Source organism: Aricia agestis, chromosome 11 (genome assembly GCF_905147365.1).
Source record: "Aricia agestis chromosome 11, ilAriAges1.1, whole genome shotgun sequence".
NCBI classification, from domain to species: Eukaryota; Metazoa; Arthropoda; class Insecta; order Lepidoptera; family Lycaenidae; genus Aricia; species Aricia agestis.
Window position 1 is genome coordinate 12,783,779 of NC_056416.1, and position 22,905 is coordinate 12,806,683.

A 22,905-nucleotide genomic window follows, 5' to 3' on the forward strand; every position below is an offset into this window, starting at 1 on the left:
AACGGCACCTTAGGTTTATTTCCACAGTTTGTCCATACTTTCGCATTTCCGCTGGTCGCCGTGCTACCGCTACTGGTCTCTTTTTTTATAAAAAAAAATTTAAAAGTGCTTTCCGATACCGGGAATCGAACCCGAGCCTCCTGGGTGAGAGCCAGGTATCCTAGCCACTAGACCATATCGGATGTTATTGGGCAGTTGAAATTAACGAATTTAAAATAATGTTGAATTTCACTCATGGATTCAAAAGTGATAAAAAAATTAGAAAGTCATTTTACAATGAAAGAAAGTAATTTAATAAAATTCGGTTTTTTTTTATATAAGTATTACTTATGTAAAATCATAGAAAATCAACATGATAATAATATTACTTATATAAATATACGAGCTTTTGCCCGCGGCTTCACTCGCGTTAAAAAGTATTATTATATACAAACTTTCATCCCCTATTTGAACCCCTTGGGGTTGGAATTTATCAGAATCCTTTCTTAGCGGATGCCTACGTTATAACATCTACCTGCATGCCAAATTTCAGCCCGATCCGTCCAGTGGTTTAGGCTGTGCGTTGATAGATCACTATGTCAATCAGTCAGTCACCTTTGAGTTTTATATATTATATAGATAAATTCTGTTTTGTGATTTGTCGTAAGTAATTATTATTCTTGGTGATAAAGATGTAGGAAAAAAAACAGACAAGTATTAACTAACTATTATGTGCTGGCAAACCTATGGAACGTATTATTTAAGTCTAACCTCAAAATATACCTACCTATATTTTGTGTAAGTATGTCGTTCGCTATTTAGTCTTCGCACTTCACATTTGGTTAATTTTAACTGCGTTAGTTACAACTTACAGGCTACAGCTGACCTAAATGAGGTGTCACTGTTTATTTTAAATAAACTGGGTGACCGCCTCACTAAAATAAAACATGAGCTATGGATTATGGTTATTAATATAATCGTCAAAAACTGACTAATTGAGTGATGGGTGACCGACTTTTGTTTCGTCAAAATATTTTAATGATTTCCGTAATGAAAAATGAAATAAAATAGAAATGATAATATATAATATTATTACGAGTATTATACTTAATTGTTTTTATTTACTTACTTATTTTGTAATAGTAATCAATTTATTGTTCAATGAAAAAAACCCTTATTGGTCACAAAGTACAACATTTTTAAAATACCAGTTAAAAACAGAAAAATATATCAAGTGCAAACAAAATCAAAAAGATTGCATCGGCCGGGAATCGAACCCGGGCCGCCCGCGTGGCAGGCGAGCATTCTACCACTGAACCACCGATGCTACATGTGTCTGTATGAAATTACGGTATTGTACAAGGGGGTGTGAAATAGCCGCGAACCGCTTCGAGAAAAGTATGGTACGGCAGTGCCTTTGATAAAAAGCAGATAAAAAATGTGCGCAAAGCAGGAAAAAATGGCCGCTTCTGCAATATAAATATATATGTAGATAGTAAATAGTATTAAATATAACATCAGCTACTCACTTTGAGATGTAAAAAGATGAAGTAAGTAAATCTTAATAAAAAAATATTAAGGGTGGCTTATACCAACTAACTTTAACTATAACTTTTACTTATAACTACAATGCAAAATGTCAAATCTTTGGTTAAAGTCAAAAATGGACGTCATATTTAACCATAACCTTGAGCTCGACAAGGCTTTGAATGAACGTGGCGAAAAAAGGAACTAACGTTGTCATCATACAAAAACGCCATTTTTGACAGTTCTCCTTTACCAGCAGCGCCCCCGCTCACATTCACTTCAAGCCTTGTCGGACCAGCTGTCATCTGTCAAATTCTGTAGTCAAAGTTAAGATTAAAGTTATAGTTAGCCTCATAGTTGTTTCTGATATCTATGGTTAGCCTTAACTATAACCATAACTTTAGCTTTAACCACGCCTCTGGTGCAATCCACCCTAAGTAATAATATTATATATTTTATAAATGAATTATCGTATATCGCTAAAAACTACAGTTTTGTACGGGGGTCTAAATTAGAGATTTTATTCGGAATTTGTAGATGAACAGGGAAGCATGTTCAGTATAGACTTATTCACTTAGAAATTGTTGAAATACATTCTAAGTCTAAATTAAACAACACGTGAGTTATGAGAGTACATCTACAAATTCAAAGTAAAAATCCCTGTTCCTCCTTTTTCTTTGTCTGGAGATATCTTGTTAGTGAAAGTGGGTCAGAAGCGGCCAAAATAAAGTATCCTCAACCCCAGGGGCTCTCCAGGATTACCGCGTCCTAGTTTCCGAGCGCTGGAAATTGTAAAACAATTGTTAAATAGTTTCCGAGTTCTTAACATTGTTATTTGTTATAATCCTCTGGAAAGTTGAAAGAACTATTGAATTAATAATGTACCTGTTATAGTTGTATCCTTAGTAAGTAGTAAAAAATGTATACGGAGGGGGCAGTGACAGTGGCGGGGCAAGACCAAAATTTGATGTGGACAAGACATATTTTGCGAGGCCCCCTGATTGATGATGATGACGCAAGAAGTCGTATTTTGTTTGGAGAAAAATTTTTTATACTTACTCTTTTTAGTTATAAAAATATACCATAAATATAGGATACGAGTCAGCAGAAGCTTTAATGAAATTTCGTACGAGTATCCAAACATAGACTTATTTAATACCAGCGTTTCTACAGTAAAAAATGTATGTCTAAAAAATTCTTTTGTGCGAGATTTATTAATATTTTGTTATGCTTGTTACTCTTTGTGTATAATTAACTACCTACTTTATATTTCTTGTTAGTTTTTCTATATGTGAAAACTTTTAATAGGCCTTCATGTATGTGTTCATCTGTTTATATTTGTATGTAGCCGTAAGTTTTCCGAATTTAATAAAAAAAAATATCAGTATCAAAACTCGTAAATCCTAAAAGACTAGCGCTCCTTGGACCACGATCCTGTATGTTTCATTACGGATTTAGTTTTTTAAATGTGACGATTTTAACAACAAATGATTCCTAAATCAAAATCATTCCAATACATTTCATACAGTAGAGTAACTCAGTTGTGTTTTCTAAAATCAAACTGGTAAAGGCGTTTTTTTACACTCGTTTGTATCGATACAAACGCAAGTTGAACGCTCAGCAAACGCAAGGAAGCCGACACGTTTCAAAAAGGGTTGCACCAACTTACTTTAACTATAACTTTAACCGTAAGGAAATGTCAAAATATGAACTGTCAAATCCCTAGTAAAAGTCCACAATGGACGCCATATTTAACGATAACCTTAACCTTAACTATAACTACGCCTCTGGTGTAATCTGACAAAACGCGATGAAAACACGCAGAAGACGAGCGCATCAGAAACGCGTGTCGTCAGTGCGCAAAAAATACGTCGTGTGGAAAGGCCCTAAGGACAAAATGCTGATCAAGAGATCTACTTACGATAATAATAATATAGTGCGTGATCAAAATATATTATTAAATGCGTATGATTTACGCATGCTAATATCACGTCCGACGTTTTCGGCACGTGTGGTCAAAACAGCCCCGTCAGCGCTAATTAGGGTTACCATTTCTATTTGTTATTGGGGATTAAAATAATATTATATTTGCTTTGTAGGGAAACACTCTTGAGCCTTGAGTCTTTGCTGTAAGGCTGCGTTTCCACCAGAGCTGAGCGGAGCTGTGTCGCGGTCGCGAGGAATGTGTTTTTGAGAACCAATAGCATCGCCGCGCTGAGCGCTGTCATGGCAAAGTCATGTCAATGAAGCGATTATATTGGTTTTCAAAAGCACATTCCTGATTCCTTGTAACACCGCTCCGCTCAGCTCTGGTGGAAAGGCAGTCTAAGAGGTTGGTGGAGGAACATACAAAATTAATTAGTATCTGTATAAGGGTCAGCTCAGACCGCAACGTGATGCGTAGTCCGTAGATGCTGTGAGGTGCATATACAATTCATAATTGAAGATAAGTATAAAATACTTGTCTCCAATGTAATTTGCATGACGGCCTTGGTCATGCAATGGCCTTAAGAATGTTGGGCTTGGGGGATTATTGTCTAAAGCTTTAAACTAATGATCGAGTGTTATTTAAATACCACTTCCAAAGATATTTTATTTACATAACCCTTGTCCTTGCAATCATCTTCAAATTCAAAAGCTTATATTAGCTGCGTAAAACCATACAAAACATTCTATGTTTTCAATGTACATTTCAAAGTAATGACCAAATAAATATAGCACTAACAGACCTAATTTAATCAAATTGATGGTCAATTTAAATTAAAATGCACAAACGTAAATGTTAGTGTAAGCGAAAAACCTCGTTATAAAATGCCCACACAAACATTTTGCTATTGAATTAAATACGCTTTGATTATACGCGATGACATTTGTGATTGCGCCACTGCGCCATGTCAAATATTGTCAATTTCAAGAGGAATGTCCGTGAACTTTGGTATTTTGGACACTTCGTTGACGCGAATACGATGGTGCTTTGCGTAAAGAAAAATAACGTACGATAATATATTATATAAAAAAAGGAAATCAATACCGCGCCTAAGTTCTGAAATAAAACTCAGCACACTGGCTAGTCATGCTAAAGACGTGGAGTGGTACTGGTAAGACAACCGTGACTTATTATAATGACATCCGTCCCAACAAAGTTATAATACCTGCATGAATGCAATGACGTATATTTCAGAACGATTGGATTTGCCACTATCTCATCAATTCAAGACGTCATGAGAACTGGCTCAGTATACTGGTTCTTCATATTATCGGAACGCACCCCATAACATAACCAACCTAATATTGAATAATCCATCAAAACAAAACAATGGTAAAACCACAGGGTAAAACAATCATCAAACAAATAATAATTAATACTCCCAGCGAACCGCAAAACGAGAACGAAATACAAACTCTTTAATAAAAACTCTTTTGATCCGAAACCGAACATTGTAAGAATGCTCCGGTTCTTTTAATATTAAAACCCTTTAGGGTTTGGGCTTGGAAATATGAACCGATCTTGTAAATAGGTCACGTCTTGCAATATTTTATACAGCTGAAAACCTTCGTCGAGCCAATCAATAGACCTTGCGGCTTGATCTACAAAAGTATCACGTATTTTTATATAAAAAATCAAGTTATAGATATAGGTTTTGGGAAAGTAAAAGTGTAGATAAATCCATATAGAGATTATGTTAACAATGTAAATATCCGATTAAAAAAAAAATAGATTATGAAGACATTATTATACAACTCAGTAAGAAAAAGCAAAGAAATATTTGAAAAATTCTAGAGATTTACATTAATAGAATACAAACTGTGGCGTGGTCTATGAATAATCAAAAAATTATGAAATACCAAAGAGATTACCCACACCAAACGTGTTGGTAATCTGTAATTAAAAAAAATCATCATGACCGGTTGACAAAATTTCATTGCAGTACCCATAAAACACTATTCTAGTAGCAATCCAGCGCTGGATTGGATCACTGGATCGGAATAACGTAAACCTGCTATTACTTCCAACAAAGCGCCTCATGCCCTGGTAACAAGTAATTGAACAACTGTTACTTGTGTACATCTTAAACAACTGTTTGGTAAAAATCAGGTCAGCTGTTTCGTCACATCGATCACATCCGAGATCCACCATGTACCTGCATCATTAGCTATTGTCTTATCACGGAAGGGAGTGTCAATTTGGGAAATTGATGAGAGTCTCGCTTTTGTTATGTCTTCATTGCTATTTGTTACTTCTTCCTGTTCGATTCTTGACGGTTAAAAATTAACGGTTACCCTAGGTTTTTTTATAATTTAATTATTATTTGTAATTAATTATTATAATTTATTTACGACATTATGAATAATCATATTTGGGTATAAGAAAGAAGTAGTTTTGAAGAACTTTCTGCATTCATAGAATCAAGCAAGTGGAATTTTGTTCATTCAAACAATACACCGTCCTTCAGAAACTATTACGATTGTTCAACAATAACGGATGTTGAGTCCAGACGAGGATTTAATTTTACTGCGCTTTTGTTAGAACCAGATTACAGGATGCCATTGTTGCATAGAAAGACTATTATGTCGGTCTGTTAATCAACACTAGGAGATCATTTTGATTTCTAAGTTAAAGCATTTCATAAATTACCATTAGTTCGCGACTTCGCAATTACTCTGTGAAATAGCTGCCCCATAGCAAATCGAACTCCAATGCCGTTCCATTCAGCCTGCACTAGCGAGCGGTTGACATCTAAAATTTATTATAAGCAACCGGGATATATACACCAGCTGCATATTGCAAGTGGGAGCTGGCCAGTCAGCCAGTCGCCTCGCATTCGTCGCGTGGGGTGCGCGCGTCGGCCGCCTAGCGTGTATTTGTGTTCGTTTCGAATGCTTCAACGTGAACGTGATTCGTTCGAATTGCGAATTCAATTTCAGAATGTTTACTTGAAATTACTTTTTAACTTTGTCGATTTGTATTGGAAGTAGAACAGGAGTGTTTGAGTTACTGACTAGTTTTTTGAAAACGTTTTCGTTGCGTTATTTTCAGTGGAATGCACTACTGCAGAGGTTGTGTGTAAAAATAGTTTGAGTGGTAGTGATGTGAATTATTGGTTTTGTGCATTAACTTGGATTCTATCAACATGTTCGGAGTCTTCATTAGGAAATGGAACTCGAAAAGGTATTGTGTACAAACAATCACTATCGATTGATGTAAAAGTTCGAGCAAAAACATTGTCGTTTTTTGCTCATTGTTCATGATTTCCTATTTAGTTTTTTCTTTGACAATGCTATTAAGTAAGTATTGTTTTAATTAAACATGAAACATTGCGTTAGAATATTTTTTTAACCTAAGAAGCCTGACAATAGAAATACTTAAGTAATAAGTTGAATCTTATCGAAATTTGCGAGAGGAAGTAGGTAATAATCAAAATTATTAAATAATTTCTAATTACATGTAAAAGGACGCCTATATCTAGCACTTGAAAGTGCTACTATCGCTGATAATATTAGACAAGTACTTAGGTAAATTATCAGTTCTCAAACTAAAGATAAGTCAACCACTTAGATATTTCGTAAGCTTCACCTTGTTTACAAACTACCAGGTTTGTAACTCCACGTTCAATCCAAAATAACGAAATTAAGGTTGTATAAATAGAATGTATTAGTACTGCTATGGCCAATATTTATTTAATTAATCACAAAGTAACCTAATAAGTAATAAGTATGTCGACGATAGACAAATGCTAATTATATCCGTAGTCACAGACGCGTTTCAGATCAAATATGGCTTTATTAAGGTTGACACTACATTGCCACTCATTTCTAACGGAAAACAAAGAAAGAAAAAGGTATAGGGGTGCCACAAGGTAACCTTTTAGGTCCGCATCTTTTTTACGTTTCACTATTTTCTTGTCTCGTCATGTTTACCATTGCGACAAAAGCGTGTACATACATATAAAAGCGCCTACATGATTTCTACTGCCCAAGGGTCAAATGGTGGGCCGTAAACTCGTTTCACATTATAAATTTATTACGTCTTTATATTGGACATAAAGTTAGCCAATGTTACAATTTATTACAATTTACGATAGTAACATGCAAAGTACTAAAATGTGAACCGTAAATGCGTGCTATACTTGAACTCGTGGGTCAAGATGACAAATTGATTAAATGCAACGCAACTTGTGTAAAAGTGATCGTCGGTTTCATGACCATCGACGCTCAATGATGGTTTCAGGGTCCTCGAACCTCCATTTGAATTTTTAATGCCATAAACTCCAACCAGAAATTATACTTTGGTCTTTATCAAACTCTAGAAAATATTTAATTATTTTGAATTATCTCTTTATCATCTACTAATCTTTATGCATCTAGTTCTGTTTACCGTTAGGGTTTATATTATTGTTATGTCTTCGCCGTAGTGTGAATCTCCATGAATATGTATTTGGTTTCTTTATCGTTCTATTTACCTACTTTGTGGTTTTTAGTCGCGGATGTAGTAGCTAGCAGCCTTAAGCCTTCATCAAGGATTAGATGATAGATGTTTACTTATTGTCCACAAACTTGTTATTACGTAAGTTAAAACCTGTTATTTAGTAACAAGTTACATTTGTATAAATATTTATTAATGAATTCCTCGTTACGACAGTTTTTTTTTTTGGCAAACTACAAGGTTCTTTGAGTGATTATCGAAATTCATTCATCTCTTCATTGAATTCGTACTGGTTACTCACAATTTGTAGATTGAAGAGTCTGTAACAATCCGGAATAACTCTAGCACATGAAATACGCGTAAGCCTCTTCATACTTTTGTACCTCTTAATCTTTTGATGAGCCTTTGATCTTCTTTGAGAAGCATTTGTATTTCTCGCCGTAGATTACTCCATGTGTCTTCGTTTCATAATAATGAACTTCTCGTGCCAGCTCGATTAGCTTATCTCGCTAAGAACGATGTATCTATTATGCTCTACAAAATGTTCTCATCATCTTTGTGTAATATTCCGTCCCTCAATTGAATACGCGATGCATCATACCTGATACCATGTTTTATGTTTATGTTTCTCGTTCATACAAATTGCAAACGCATTTGAATCTAATATTGTGAACGGTTTTCTCACAACCGAGAATGCATTTACAGGAAATATAAACTTTCATGTAAATTATATTACGTATTGTCTACATTAATGTGCTGACGGGAGATTACTGTGCGAACGAAATAGGAGGTGCGGAGTGCGGACAGTATGTGCAGGAATGCAATAATATAATTTGAGCTGTATGCTTGATTTTTTAGTTACTTATACTTACTTTTGGACCTTTTTTTGCAAATTGGAATCTTAATTCAAGAATCACATAACTATCAAATGGAAATTTTAATACTATGTTAAAAAATATATTCTTAACAACATATCTAATAAACAATTGATTTATGCTTAGCAGAATCACTCAGTAAAATTGTGTTTTTACCAATAGAATAGAATTCATATAAAAAAAAGACTATATATACGGCGTCTCTCCTGTGAAATGGGAAGTTTTATTTCTTTAATCTCAGTAATGTATAAATAATTAAATATATAATAGTACTTAAATAAACCTACTTATGCTGACTTTGTTTCTAGAGTGTGGTAGATTCCACAGAACCTTCTGCTTAGGTAAAGAACGCATTGTTTCAAAAGAACTTTCACAGCACAATCATAAAATTCTTGGGATGATTTAAGTGGCGAATATCTCACTTTTTATTTTGCCTAAATGCTTGAGTTGCGTGAATCTCAGCTTATTATCTTTGCCATAATTAAGGAAATGCCAAGCGTAATCTGTTCCCATGAATTTCTTTTGTTGAACCATATAATTGTGAAGTACTTTTTAATTTTATATATATCTACAAATATACTAATACAAACATGTAGCAAGAAAATGCTTTTGCTAAAGCGCTTATTCCACTTGTCCTATTTAGGAAGTCCTAGCTGGGATCCTAAAAAATTTAGCCAAGTGGAATAACATTTAGAAAGCTAGGATCCTAGCTAGGATCCTTAATCGGAAAAAATGTGGATTCTAACTGTCTAAATCAGTGTTGCCAGATGGTTTCAACCTTTTATCTGTAGTGGGAACTGCTAAATCTGTATTAAAGTCAATTTATATTATGTTATAAGATCTGGAATCCATTCGTAGGTAATTTCTTAAGTCTGCTGGTTCCAAGTAGTTCAGAAAGTTCATAATTCATAATTTTACGTGGAGCAAAAATTCTTTCAACCATCTTTTTCGCCTTTTATTTATTTTTATTTTCATTGAGCCAACAGCTAAGCCTATGAGAAGACCAATTTTTGTTGCTTTGATAGAACTGGAGCCATTATGAAGACTAAATGACACTAGATTAGGACAAGTGGAATAAGAAGCTTCTAATTAGTCGCCTATGCAGGATCCTAGCTAGGACTTCTAAATAGGACAAGTGGAATAAGCGTTTAAGAATTGACATAGGTACAAAACTACAAACAATTTTTTAAGGAGCAAATACATAATATTACCCTACATATTACAACACTAGAGATGACGCAACTCCGTTGCGCCAAAATTAGGTTACCTCGCTGGAACTGTACATTTTTCTGGGATAAAAAGCATCCTATGTCCACTTCCGGAAATTAAAGTATCTTCATACCCAATAAAATCGTTTTAGCGGTTTGGGTGTGAAGAAGTAACAGACGGACAGATAGACAGATAGACACACTTTCGCATTTGTAATATAAAAGAGTAAAGTAAAATATATATAACTCAAAGGTGACTGACTGATTGATATAGTGATCTATCAACGCACAGCCCAAACCACTGGACGGATTGGGCTGAAATTTGGTATGCAGGTAGATGTTATAACGTAGGCATCCGCTAAGAAAGGATTTTGATAAATTCCAACCCCAAGGGGTTCAAATAGGGGATGAAAGTTTGTATATAATAATGCTTCTTAACGCGAGCGAAGCCGCGGGCAAAAACTCTTACAATATACGACGTTTTCATCTCTATATCAGTTGGCAGGATTTTCTTCGGTCTGATAATTTTGTGCGGTCACTTGCCTTCGACTGTAACTGTATATATAGCTTTGTTTTGTGTTTGTTCATACCTATAAATATTTATAATATTACCTGCACCATGTTTTACAATAAATATAATATTATAGTGCCCTAACTAATAAAAACAAGTTAAATACTTAACTAAAATTATTGTACATCTATTATCTTTATCTTTTCTAATTTATTATCTTGAAATTTTCCAAAGCATTAGAGAAGGGGAAAACATTGTATAGGATATTCGTAAGTCCAAACTTTAGGAAATTATTTCAAAAAGTATTCTTCTCAAGGCAACAAGAAGAGAATGTTCAGCCTTATTAAATTATGTTCATAAAATATATTAATTAACTGTCACAACCCTTCTTTTAGCTTTCTTTGTCTTATTAGCGCTGTTAGTTGTAGAATGTAGAGTAAATATTATACACTCTCTTAATGAGCTTCAGTTTTAAGTTCGTTTTCGCAAACTTGAGTCTGAATTTAAGGAAAAAAAGTAAAATAGAAAGTGATTTAATAAGTATGCTGATAATAATATGATTAGCTTTACAATATTTTTTAGCTTGTTGTTCTTTTTGGTTTTTTGGTCATACTATCGTTTAAACCTTTTGCTATAAGTACTTGTTTTGCATATATCCTATTTAAGAAACATTTCTATATAATGTAATTAAGACCGTTCACAATATCATGTATAATTTTATCTGTTACTTAGAGGTGAAAACTTGTAATTGGCTTTCTGATAATCATACATAAAATTGCCACCGACATTACTTAGCTGTAAGTTTTCCATGTTATATAAATAAACAAATAAATAAATAAATATTCATTCATTAAATGGTCGATGAACGCGAGGCGTAAAGAGCTAAACGCATTCTGTAGCCAAACGGATATATTATAGTTGTTATAATGTGGGTTGAGACTTGAGAGCTATTGTTTCATAATAAAATTCAAGGGGATTAACATTTTAAAAAAGTAAAATTAAATAAGGATAGTAAGCGGAAATAATACGCGATATTGATAGTATCAAAGGTGATATTAAAATTACGGAAATTACTCATTATTAAAATAAAACGACACGGTCACATTTAAATAACAAAGTCCCTGGGGCATACATTTTCATACCTCGAATTCGACCTCACTTTCGAGTGAGAAAACATGAATGAGAGAAGCCAACGATCGAAGCGACCTGGCTGCATGAGGTATGAGATTCAGACACGATAGTAAACAGAATGTCAACAAGTAGAGGCAGAATATTAGTACGTGCAGAAAATGTGACAGTTGTAAACACAACAAATGTAGAATGATGTAATGTAAACAAAATATTAAAACCGGTTCCAATGAAAATAAAAGTAGAAGAACAGATATGATAAATAAAGATTAAAAATAATATAATTATTATAATAATATTATAAAATAATGTGTTGAAAGGACCAAATTAGTGGTCGGCTGGATTAGATCCACTGGATTGGAATAATGTAAACTGGTAATTAAAGTAGATTGAGCACGTTCTGAACATAATAATCTGAAAATAGTAAACAAAAAAATTACGGACGTAGAATGCGGTAAATAATAGGAATCACAACTCACGACATACGAATATTATTATACAGTACTCTACTGAGTACATAATATCCGTAATTAGAGTACTCTCCAATCGCCACTCTATGACTCATAAGTACATAAAGTAAGTCACTAACTGTAATAACGTTTTTATCATTGAAGTGGGCCAATAGACACATCTCATTGACAACATACTGACTATACACTGTATACAGTAGACACTACACACTATAATAGTATACAGTATACTTTTCACGACTTTCGAGTGCACTATACATATAAATATTTTATTACAAACCCACTTTCATAAATTGAAGCTTGGAAGCCATCCAATGATTCCGGCCGATCGATAAGAAACCTTGCCACATTGCGGAATATTGACGACACACCTATAAGGATGACAATTGACATGTGTTGTTACTTGTTGACAACACATGACATCTATGTCATACTAGTGCAGACCTTTGTGGGATGATATAAACAACAACGCCGAATTATACATCTTTGCATCATACATGGTCCTTAGATAACATTGTCAAGAGTACTGAAAAAACTGTCCTACAAGTAACACTTTACAATGTAGCAGCGTTACTTATAATTTTGGCTATGCGAAATGAAATTATCAAATCTTTGTCATTTTTTAGCCAATCAAAAAAGTGCCAGTTTCTTAAGTGAAGGTTTTTGTATTAAATACTTGCTAGGCTTTGTGTCTTATACCTTTACAATGTACATTAAAAATTTTGAGACGTTTACGATATTTTTATCTTTATTGTTCCTTATCACCTCTTTTAATTGTTATCGGCTACTTCAAGTTACCGATCTCAATAATATCCTTGTTTTATTACTTTGCTTAATTAAATTGGTAATGTGTACCTACAATTGGTACGAAACGAATTAAAATAAATAGGTCGTTTCCATTAGCAGATATTATTGCAGCTTTCTCGATGACAACAATGTTGCAATGACGTTAAACAATCCAAAAATTGACACATATTACAACCATATTTTAAAGATATTCCAAAAATGTACTTAATACAAGTCTGTTTTATAGTACTGTATATTATTATATATTGATATCGTCAAAGTTAAAAAATTACTTGAACAACAGCTCATGCCAATGCTATTGCGACAGGTGTTTCAAGTCATTTTCCATACATACATTCCTTTTTGATTATAACTGTCATGTCATGTGTGATGAAAACGAAGATTGTCAAAATTCTAAATGACATTGTATTTATTTGGTCGCAAATACGCCAAGTCATTATCCTAAGATAGCGGCAGTACGCGTTTCAGGTACTACTTAAAAATGTCAAATACTGCAAAATTCGCTAGTACTTACGTAAGCAGAAAAAATATTATGAATTTTGTTTACAAGCAAAAGTTCAAAAATATTTTTATCAGACATGGTTCCGCGATTTTACTATGAAGATCCGGCTAAGTACATTCTAAATTAGAATAAACAACCGTACCTGTCTTCCGGACGAAGATTAAGTGCAGCTCGTAAAAACATTATTAGAATTTACAATTATTACGGTTATGAATTATTAAATAATAACCCCACATTGCGGGTAACGGTGCAAAATTATTACGTTGCGAACAAAGCCATTTAAATATTAATTGCTCGTTTAAGCACATTTTTGGAGAAATTGATAGAAATTATGATTCTGACTGTTATTTCTTTTATTTATTAGTCATCGTTACCTAACATAACATAACGTTATTTAAATTAAACACCACTCATTTGCCCTTTTTCGGATAATGTATTTTGTTTAAAATTTTTTAGGTTGGGTTGCACCAATTAACTTTAACTATAACTGAAACTTTAACTAAAACTACAGTGCAAAATGTCAAATCTTTGGTTAAAGTTAAATATGGCGTCCCAGGACTTCGTCGACGTCGACGTCCAACTTAAAAAAAAATACGTATATCTGAAAATTTACTATGTTTTAAAGTTTTAATTTTTTTCCTGACGATTTTTACGGATAATTCAATTTTTTATACAAGTACCCTCAATCCCGTTACCTGTAGCTTCGCCATATTTAACTATAACCATAACTTTAACTTTAACCACGCCTCTGGTGCAACCCAACCTTAGTGCTTCATTCGTTTTTTCAAAAGTTCGTTAAATCGTGTTTTTCCGCACTCCTCATAGGCACTTTTGCAATAAAAAACGTAATAGGTACATATTGAGTACAACCGATAACAAGAGAACACTTTACGTAAGTAACTTTGCGTGTAAACTGCACAAGTTGTGCATTTATTATTCTAACCGTTTGTATCATGGCATGTACGCGATAACAAGACTACTATACAAGTAATAATAATATTATAATTGTACCAATTGGTATTATTATTATAGTAATTGTATGGCATAATGTGAAGAGATCTATGTTATACCGGTTATACGTATTTTTGGAATTTCCATGATATGTTTTTCCACTTATAGTAGTTTTTTTGTCGCCAACAATAAGTGATTTGTAATATTGTAGTGAGGCTAATTTCGAGTCTTTGTGTTGACCTACATTTTTATTGTAGTGTTTGTTGTTTAGCCTGGATAAAAAACAATAATTAATTGTTTGTAAGTGGGTGAAGACGGAAGGACGGCTGTTGGGTTCCCACGCCCACCGCGATGTCACATTTCACCTATTTGATTGGCAATTGTGGGAAAGTAACGAATGAGTATAATAGTTACTTATTATTATTTATGTACATACCTAATATCTGCCAAATTTATATCGGATTACAAAGTTTTTTGATTACTATATAAGTACAATTATATTTTCTGACAAGTAAATCATACAATAGGTAACATACATGAAACGGGTTGGCATTTGAATCTCGCATTATAGGCAGAGAGGGGGGAACGGTGGCATTTTATAGGGGTTAGTTACCCCTTTCAAATGACACCTGATTTGTGTCTAGGAGATGCATAGTTTTTTTTTAATATGTGTTTGAAGTTACGTGTGACGGAACATTATTTTTGTTAACATGTCTATAATATAAATTTTTCACTATAGTTACGTTTTGTTTTACGCGTAATTTGTTGTAAAATGTATTTAAGTGTCATAAATATAAGAACAATATACAATTCTTAGGTACTTAATTAATTATAGCAATGTATCACTCCGTGCTGACCCAATACGACTTGGTTGGGTTAGGTTAGATTCTGCGCTACGCTTCCGCCTTAGCCATCGTGGTTATTTTTTTGTGAAACACCCAGAAATAGGAGCCGTAGGCTCCGTCGACTAATAATAATTAATTGAAGCCAGTTGTTATAATAATATATTATAATTATCTTTAAAAAATATAGGGGGTGCAATTAAACCTTTAGTTACTTTGCCAGGGTGCAAATAAGTGCCTATAATTTGTTACGCAAGGGCGATAGGGCATTGCATTCCCGCAGATGCCCGCAGCATCGGAGCTGTTTATTTACAATATAAGACATACTTTGAACCGAGTTTGCCCACACACAAAAAATACTAATTTTGTCGTAAGTCCACTAATTCGGTTGTTTTATTGAACATAACCTCAAAAACTAAAAAAAAAAAAGTTTTCGTGGTAACTACTGATTTCCTGACTTTAGGGAGGGGGTAGGTCCCCTCTCGCCCCTCTCCCCTCCCCCCTCCTCTACCGCCCCCTCCCTATAATGCGTAATTCAAATCGGAAGCACGTTTCGTTAAACCGCTAACCAAATACTCGCGTTAAAAGCTTTTAACAAAAAAAGTAAAACGGCGCGCCGTGTCGTCACAATATCTTTATATTCTTTAGCGAGTTCTTTTTCGCTGAGGTTTAAAAATGTATATAGCTGTCCAAAGTCTTATGAATAAATCTATTACTGCTATAAAATCCCTCATGGATATAGAAATTACAATTAGAAACATTTCAAATCTACTTAAGTGACTTCGGAAAAAAGTTAGAGGTAACAAAAAATTAGATGATTTTTTTCTCATCTTTTAACTCGACGTACGGTCTACATAGTAATATTTCGGTTATAGAACTGGAAAATTAAGGCAAAAAGCGAGGCCAAAGAGGCCACTTCAGTATTTTTAGGGCTATTTTGACATTTAAAGTATGACATTGACGTTGAGGGCGTAACCTTTACCCTTTTTCGAGATCATTTCTGTCAAAGGTAAGTAGTGCCCTATCCTAAGTTTTGAAATTAAAAAAAGCTTCGTAGGAAGCAAGTAGATTCATAAATAGAACACCACAATTTATGGAAGTATAATCAAATATTGGTAGCGCTGTGGTTGAGTTTACGGTTCAGTGTTCTGGATGGGACCACACAGGATACGAACCAAGCGCCATGTTTCCAAATTGGCGTTCCGATGACCAGAATAATTTATTTTTTAAAATTACCGCTGATAAATAAATCCTATGGCTTTTATGTCAGGTGATTGGTTACACTTTGACAGGACTTACAGACAGTCCATTAAAGTTACTTATAAAAACTGGATGTAACCTACTATAATATTTTGTGATATTTAGATAAAAAATTAATTGTGTATAATATGACCTAGTGGCTAGTTCCTCTCGACTGCTCATGTGACTTTTCATAACTTACGTAATAACTAAAAAGAATTTATATTTTTAATTAACCTACTGCTTTTAAATATTATTTTATAACTTTTCACTGCAAATAGTTTGTTTAATTTATTAAAATGACACATTAAACACATAGACATTCCGCAATTTAGTATTGGCGCACAACCTACATTCGAATAAATTTATTGATGATAAGTGTGCCAGATATCAAAAGCGATTTGTTTTGGGCAATAAAAATTTACCTCCTACGTGGTGTGTGTTGCGCGAACCTGTATTTAGCAACACCGGTACAGGCACTAAGTTATAGATTGAAATCTTTTGCGGCGTAAAAAGGAAGAAAAAAAAAACAAAGTACGAAGATGGCGCGAAAATACGCGCGGGAACAACCGTTAGCTGACACTGTTTAATTCGCGATACGGTAGTGAGTTAGTGGATCTCCACCTGACAGGTTACTCACTTAGTGTTGCTATGCGAACAGCTACATCATCATCATCAGTAAAATTAGAAAATATACAAAATAGTAAGTATATCAATCCAATTATGAAATTTGACGCGCCATGTCAAATTTCGCGACGCGTGTATGCCAAATCCCGTAATGTTTCTAACGTCCTTGTCAAAATTATACGCGACCAGCCGCGCGAGTCGCCAATATAAGCGAGCTTACTTAGTACAAAGTAGGGAATGCAAATCTCGCGAGATTGGGGCTGAAGCGAGATCCCGCGAGTTTATGAATACAATACCGCGAGATCTCGCCATTTCGAGATCTCGCGAGATTAGCAGTTTGGTGGGTTTTTTGCAAATAATCACAATATTTGAATAAATTACGAAAAAGAAGTAAGTAATAAATATTATAAGTTTTATAAGATAAATATTCACGATTTTCACGATTTTTTTCAATATAATTTTATGCATCAAACATTTTTTGATGTATCTGTCTATAATTTTTAAGTAGTAAACTTTGACATACGTATCTACTATCTATCAATAACGATTTATCGTGGAAGCCAGCGTCCACGATAACGTGACGTCCAGAATTATAAAAGCGCACTATCAAACACAAATCTTTTAGTAATAAAATAGTTCTTTTATAATTAACAAAACAACGAGAAGTTAAAATTCAGGACCTAGTTGAGAATCACAGTGCACAGTTGTTTAGGCCAGCTCCTCTTTGTTTTGACTCCGTGATCGCAACTCCGTCCGTGTCAGTCCGCGCTTCAAATAAGAAAATAAGACGTTTTTATGCTCAAGTGCAATTTCGTCAAACTCGCGAGATCTCGCCTTTTTTTCGTCCGAGATCAATCTCGCTAAAAAAGACCGAGATCTCGATTGCATTCCCTAGTACAAAGACCGTAATTGGGAGTTGAAATAAAATATTTAAAAAATAATTATAATATAATTTTTAAGTTACGTTGGGCGTGTTTTTGTAGCTGAATAAAGTATGTGGCCGTAACTTTACTATACGTGTTAGCGTCTACGGTTAACGGTAGACCATTATACGACACTATCTTTCAATAAGGACACTTCACTCTACGTATTATGAGTTATGGCCTATTATTTTATTAAAATAATTTATCAATATGACATTGATTTAATAAGCATAAACGTAATCGTTAACCCTCCTAATTCCCCAATAAATAACGTATCACATAAAATTTTACGTAAAATAAATGGCGGGAACGCCATGTTGGAAAAACGCCAACACTTTCATCAACCAATTTATTTTGACCTTTCTGTTTAATCCAATTTTCCTAATCGAACATAACTTTTAACACGTTTTAAAATTAATCGGGGGTTCTCCTTTAGCCGGCCGAGAAAATTTTATTGCAGTTGGGTAATGCTGTTTTAAAAAGATATTTCTAGTCGTGTTTGATTGACGAGGTGTTATTGATACGTCTGAAATATTTTATTTTGTTACTTAGCTTGTTTTTGATGTCGATGGTCGTGTTTAACATTTCTAACTTCGGAATCAAAGAACGAGACAAATGTCCTACGAATTGGTTTTGCAATACTTACTTATTTAAGTAAGTATTTTAAATACATAACAAAAATATCAGCTATAATAATGGGTAGGTATATATTATATAAATAATTTGCTTGTATTTAAGATAAACTTGTTACGACTTACGAAAGACCTTTGATTAATTAATTATTACTAGCTATTTGACCGAGCTTTACTCGGTATTCGATGATATGACATTTTCTAAAAATGATTCTTAGGTAGATCGATTTATCGCCCCCGAAACCCGAAATTTCATGAAAATCGTTGGAGCCGATTCCGAGATTTCAATTATATATTATATATTACAAGAATTGCTCGTTTATAAAGATATAAGATTAAATGAGCATGACCCATTATTATAATAATATCGACATCTCATTCATCGTAATATCAGATCACTAGTTCATATAGAGGTATATTATTACATATTAGACTGCCAAGATCTTTTTTGCTTGCCCCAAAGTCGGTAGAAGGCATGACTCACTGGAGGTCCACTCCGAAAGACTTTCAACGTTTCGTTCGAATGATCGGGCCTTTTCCAACTCCGAAATACTTTCGTTCGAAAGTTCGGGGCTCGGGCCGACCTAAGTTTGTCACGTGTCCACGATAAACGGCGCATTCTAAACTTCGGTCGGATTCGAAAATTTGAATGCGCTGGCGGCGCCGTTTCGTAGTAGGCCTCCTGATACAACAAATCCAATTCTATTGAGGGTTATCAAATATCTATCAGAACTTTCTCTGCGAATGAAAGCATTGCATTCCCGCAGATGCCCGCAGCATCGGAGCTGTTTATTTACAATATAAGACATACTTTGAACCGAGTTTGCCCACACACAAAAAATACTAATTTTGTCGTAAGTCCACTAATTCGGTTGTTTTATTGAACATAACCTCAAAAACTAAAAAAAAAAAAGTTTTCGTGGTAACTACTGATTTCCTGACTTTAGGGAGGGGGTAGGTCCCCTCTCGCCCCTCTCCCCTCCCCCCTCCTCTACCGCCCCCTCCCTATAATGCGTAATTCAAATCGGAAGCACGTTTCGTTAAACCGCTAACCAAATACTCGCGTTAAAAGCTTTTAACAAAAAAAGTAAAACGGCGCGCCGTGTCGTCACAATATCTTTATATTCTTTAGCGAGTTCTTTTTCGCTGAGGTTTAAAAATGTATATAGCTGTCCAAAGTCTTATGAATAAATCTATTACTGCTATAAAATCCCTCATGGATATAGAAATTACAATTAGAAACATTTCAAATCTACTTAAGTGACTTCGGAAAAAAGTTAGAGGTAACAAAAAATTAGATGATTTTTTTCTCATCTTTTAACTCGACGTACGGTCTACATAGTAATATTTCGGTTATAGAACTGGAAAATTAAGGCAAAAAGCGAGGCCAAAGAGGCCACTTCAGTATTTTTAGGGCTATTTTGACATTTAAAGTATGACATTGACGTTGAGGGCGTAACCTTTACCCTTTTTCGAGATCATTTCTGTCAAAGGTAAGTAGTGCCCTATCCTAAGTTTTGAAATTAAAAAAAGCTTCGTAGGAAGCAAGTAGATTCATAAATAGAACACCACAATTTATGGAAGTATAATCAAATATTGGTAGCGCTGTGGTTGAGTTTACGGTTCAGTGTTCTGGATGGGACCACACAGGATACGAACCAAGCGCCATGTTTCCAAATTGGCGTTCCAATGACCAGAATAATTTATTTTTTAAAATTACCGCTGATAAATAAATCCTATGGCTTTTATGTCAGGTGATTGGTTACACTTTGACAGGACTTACAGACAGTCCATTAAAGTTACTTATAAAAACTGGATGTAACCTACTATAATATTTTGTGATATTTAGATAAAAAATTAATTGTGTATAATATGACCTAGTGGCTAGTTCCTCTCGACTGCTCATGTGACTTTTCATAACTTACGTAATAACTAAAAAGAATTTATATTTTTAATTAACCTACTGCTTTTAAATATTATTTTATAACTTTTCACTGCAAATAGTTTGTTTAATTTATTAAAATGACACATTAAACACATAGACATTCCGCAATTTAGTATTGGCGCACAACCTACATTCGAATAAATTTATTGATGATAAGTGTGCCAGATATCAAAAGCGATTTGTTTTGGGCAATAAAAATTTACCTCCTACGTGGTGTGTGTTGCGCGAACCTGTATTTAGCAACACCGGTACAGGCACTAAGTTATAGATTGAAATCTTTTGCGGCGTAAAAAGGAAGAAAAAAAAAACAAAGTACGAAGATGGCGCGAAAATACGCGCGGGAACAACCGTTAGCTGACACTGTTTAATTCGCGATACGGTAGTGAGTTAGTGGATCTCCACCTGACAGGTTACTCACTTAGTGTTGCTATGCGAACAGCTACATCATCATCATCAGTAAAATTAGAAAATATACAAAATAGTAAGTATATCAATCCAATTATGAAATTTGACGCGCCATGTCAAATTTCGCGACGCGTGTATGCCAAATCCCGTAATGTTTCTAACGTCCTTGTCAAAATTATACGCGACCAGCCGCGCGAGTCGCCAATATAAGCGAGCTTACTTAGTACAAAGTAGGGAATGCAAATCTCGCGAGATTGGGGCTGAAGCGAGATCCCGCGAGTTTATGAATACAATACCGCGAGATCTCGCCATTTCGAGATCTCGCGAGATTAGCAGTTTGGTGGGTTTTTTGCAAATAATCACAATATTTGAATAAATTACGAAAAAGAAGTAAGTAATAAATATTATAAGTTTTATAAGATAAATATTCACGATTTTCACGATTTTTTTCAATATAATTTTATGCATCAAACATTTTTTGATGTATCTGTCTATAATTTTTAAGTAGTAAACTTTGACATACGTATCTACTATCTATCAATAACGATTTATCGTGGAAGCCAGCGTCCACGATAACGTGACGTCCAGAATTATAAAAGCGCACTATCAAACACAAATCTTTTAGTAATAAAATAGTTCTTTTATAATTAACAAAACAACGAGAAGTTAAAATTCAGGACCTAGTTGAGAATCACAGTGCACAGTTGTTTAGGCCAGCTCCTCTTTGTTTTGACTCCGTGATCGCAACTCCGTCCGTGTCAGTCCGCGCTTCAAATAAGAAAATAAGACGTTTTTATGCTCAAGTGCAATTTCGTCAAACTCGCGAGATCTCGCCTTTTTTTCGTCCGAGATCAATCTCGCTAAAAAAGACCGAGATCTCGATTGCATTCCCTAGTACAAAGACCGTAATTGGGAGTTGAAATAAAATATTTAAAAAATAATTATAATATAATTTTTAAGTTACGTTGGGCGTGTTTTTGTAGCTGAATAAAGTATGTGGCCGTAACTTTACTATACGTGTTAGCGTCTACGGTTAACGGTAGACCATTATACGACACTATCTTTCAATAAGGACACTTCACTCTACGTATTATGAGTTATGGCCTATTATTTTATTAAAATAATTTATCAATATGACATTGATTTAATAAGCATAAACGTAATCGTTAACCCTCCTAATTCCCCAATAAATAACGTATCACATAAAATTTTACGTAAAATAAATGGCGGGAACGCCATGTTGGAAAAACGCCAACACTTTCATCAACCAATTTATTTTGACCTTTCTGTTTAATCCAATTTTCCTAATCGAACATAACTTTTAACACGTTTTAAAATTAATCGGGGGTTCTCCTTTAGCCGGCCGAGAAAATTTTATTGCAGTTGGGTAATGCTGTTTTAAAAAGATATTTCTAGTCGTGTTTGATTGACGAGGTGTTATTGATACGTCTGAAATATTTTATTTTGTTACTTAGCTTGTTTTTGATGTCGATGGTCGTGTTTAACATTTCTAACTTCGGAATCAAAGAACGAGACAAATGTCCTACGAATTGGTTTTGCAATACTTACTTATTTAAGTAAGTATTTTAAATACATAACAAAAATATCAGCTATAATAATGGGTAGGTATATATTATATAAATAATTTGCTTGTATTTAAGATAAACTTGTTACGACTTACGAAAGACCTTTGATTAATTAATTATTACTAGCTATTTGACCGAGCTTTACTCGGTATTCGATGATATGACATTTTCTAAAAATGATTCTTAGGTAGATCGATTTATCGCCCCCGAAACCCGAAATTTCATGAAAATCGTTGGAGCCGATTCCGAGATTTCAATTATATATTATATATTACAAGAATTGCTCGTTTATAAAGATATAAGATTAAATGAGCATGACCCATT

The 22,905-nt window shown here is 34.1% G+C and overlaps 1 protein-coding gene and 2 non-coding genes across 5 annotated transcripts in view; 1 reads left to right on the top strand and 2 right to left on the bottom strand.

Annotated features, from left to right (window-relative positions):
- The window catches only part of LOC121732073, a 325,970-nt gene that overhangs the window by 10,015 nt on the left and 293,050 nt on the right, over positions 1–22,905 (top strand). For 2 of the 3 annotated variants that reach the window (XM_042121854.1, XM_042121856.1), the window contains exon 1: positions 6,307–6,676. The exons of the other annotated variant lie outside the window; for it this stretch is intronic. In XM_042121854.1, the coding sequence (XP_041977788.1) occupies positions 6,639–6,676 (38 nt within the window). In that variant the 5' untranslated portion in view covers positions 6,307–6,638. Of the gene's footprint in view, positions 1–6,306; positions 6,677–22,905 lie in introns of those variants that run through there. 3 annotated transcript variants of the gene reach the window in all.
- Positions 111–182, bottom strand: Trnae-cuc. The gene has a single exon. It is a non-coding gene; the product is annotated as a tRNA-Glu (tRNA).
- Trnag-gcc lies at positions 1,236–1,306 on the bottom strand. Its single transcript has one exon. It is a non-coding gene; the product is annotated as a tRNA-Gly (tRNA).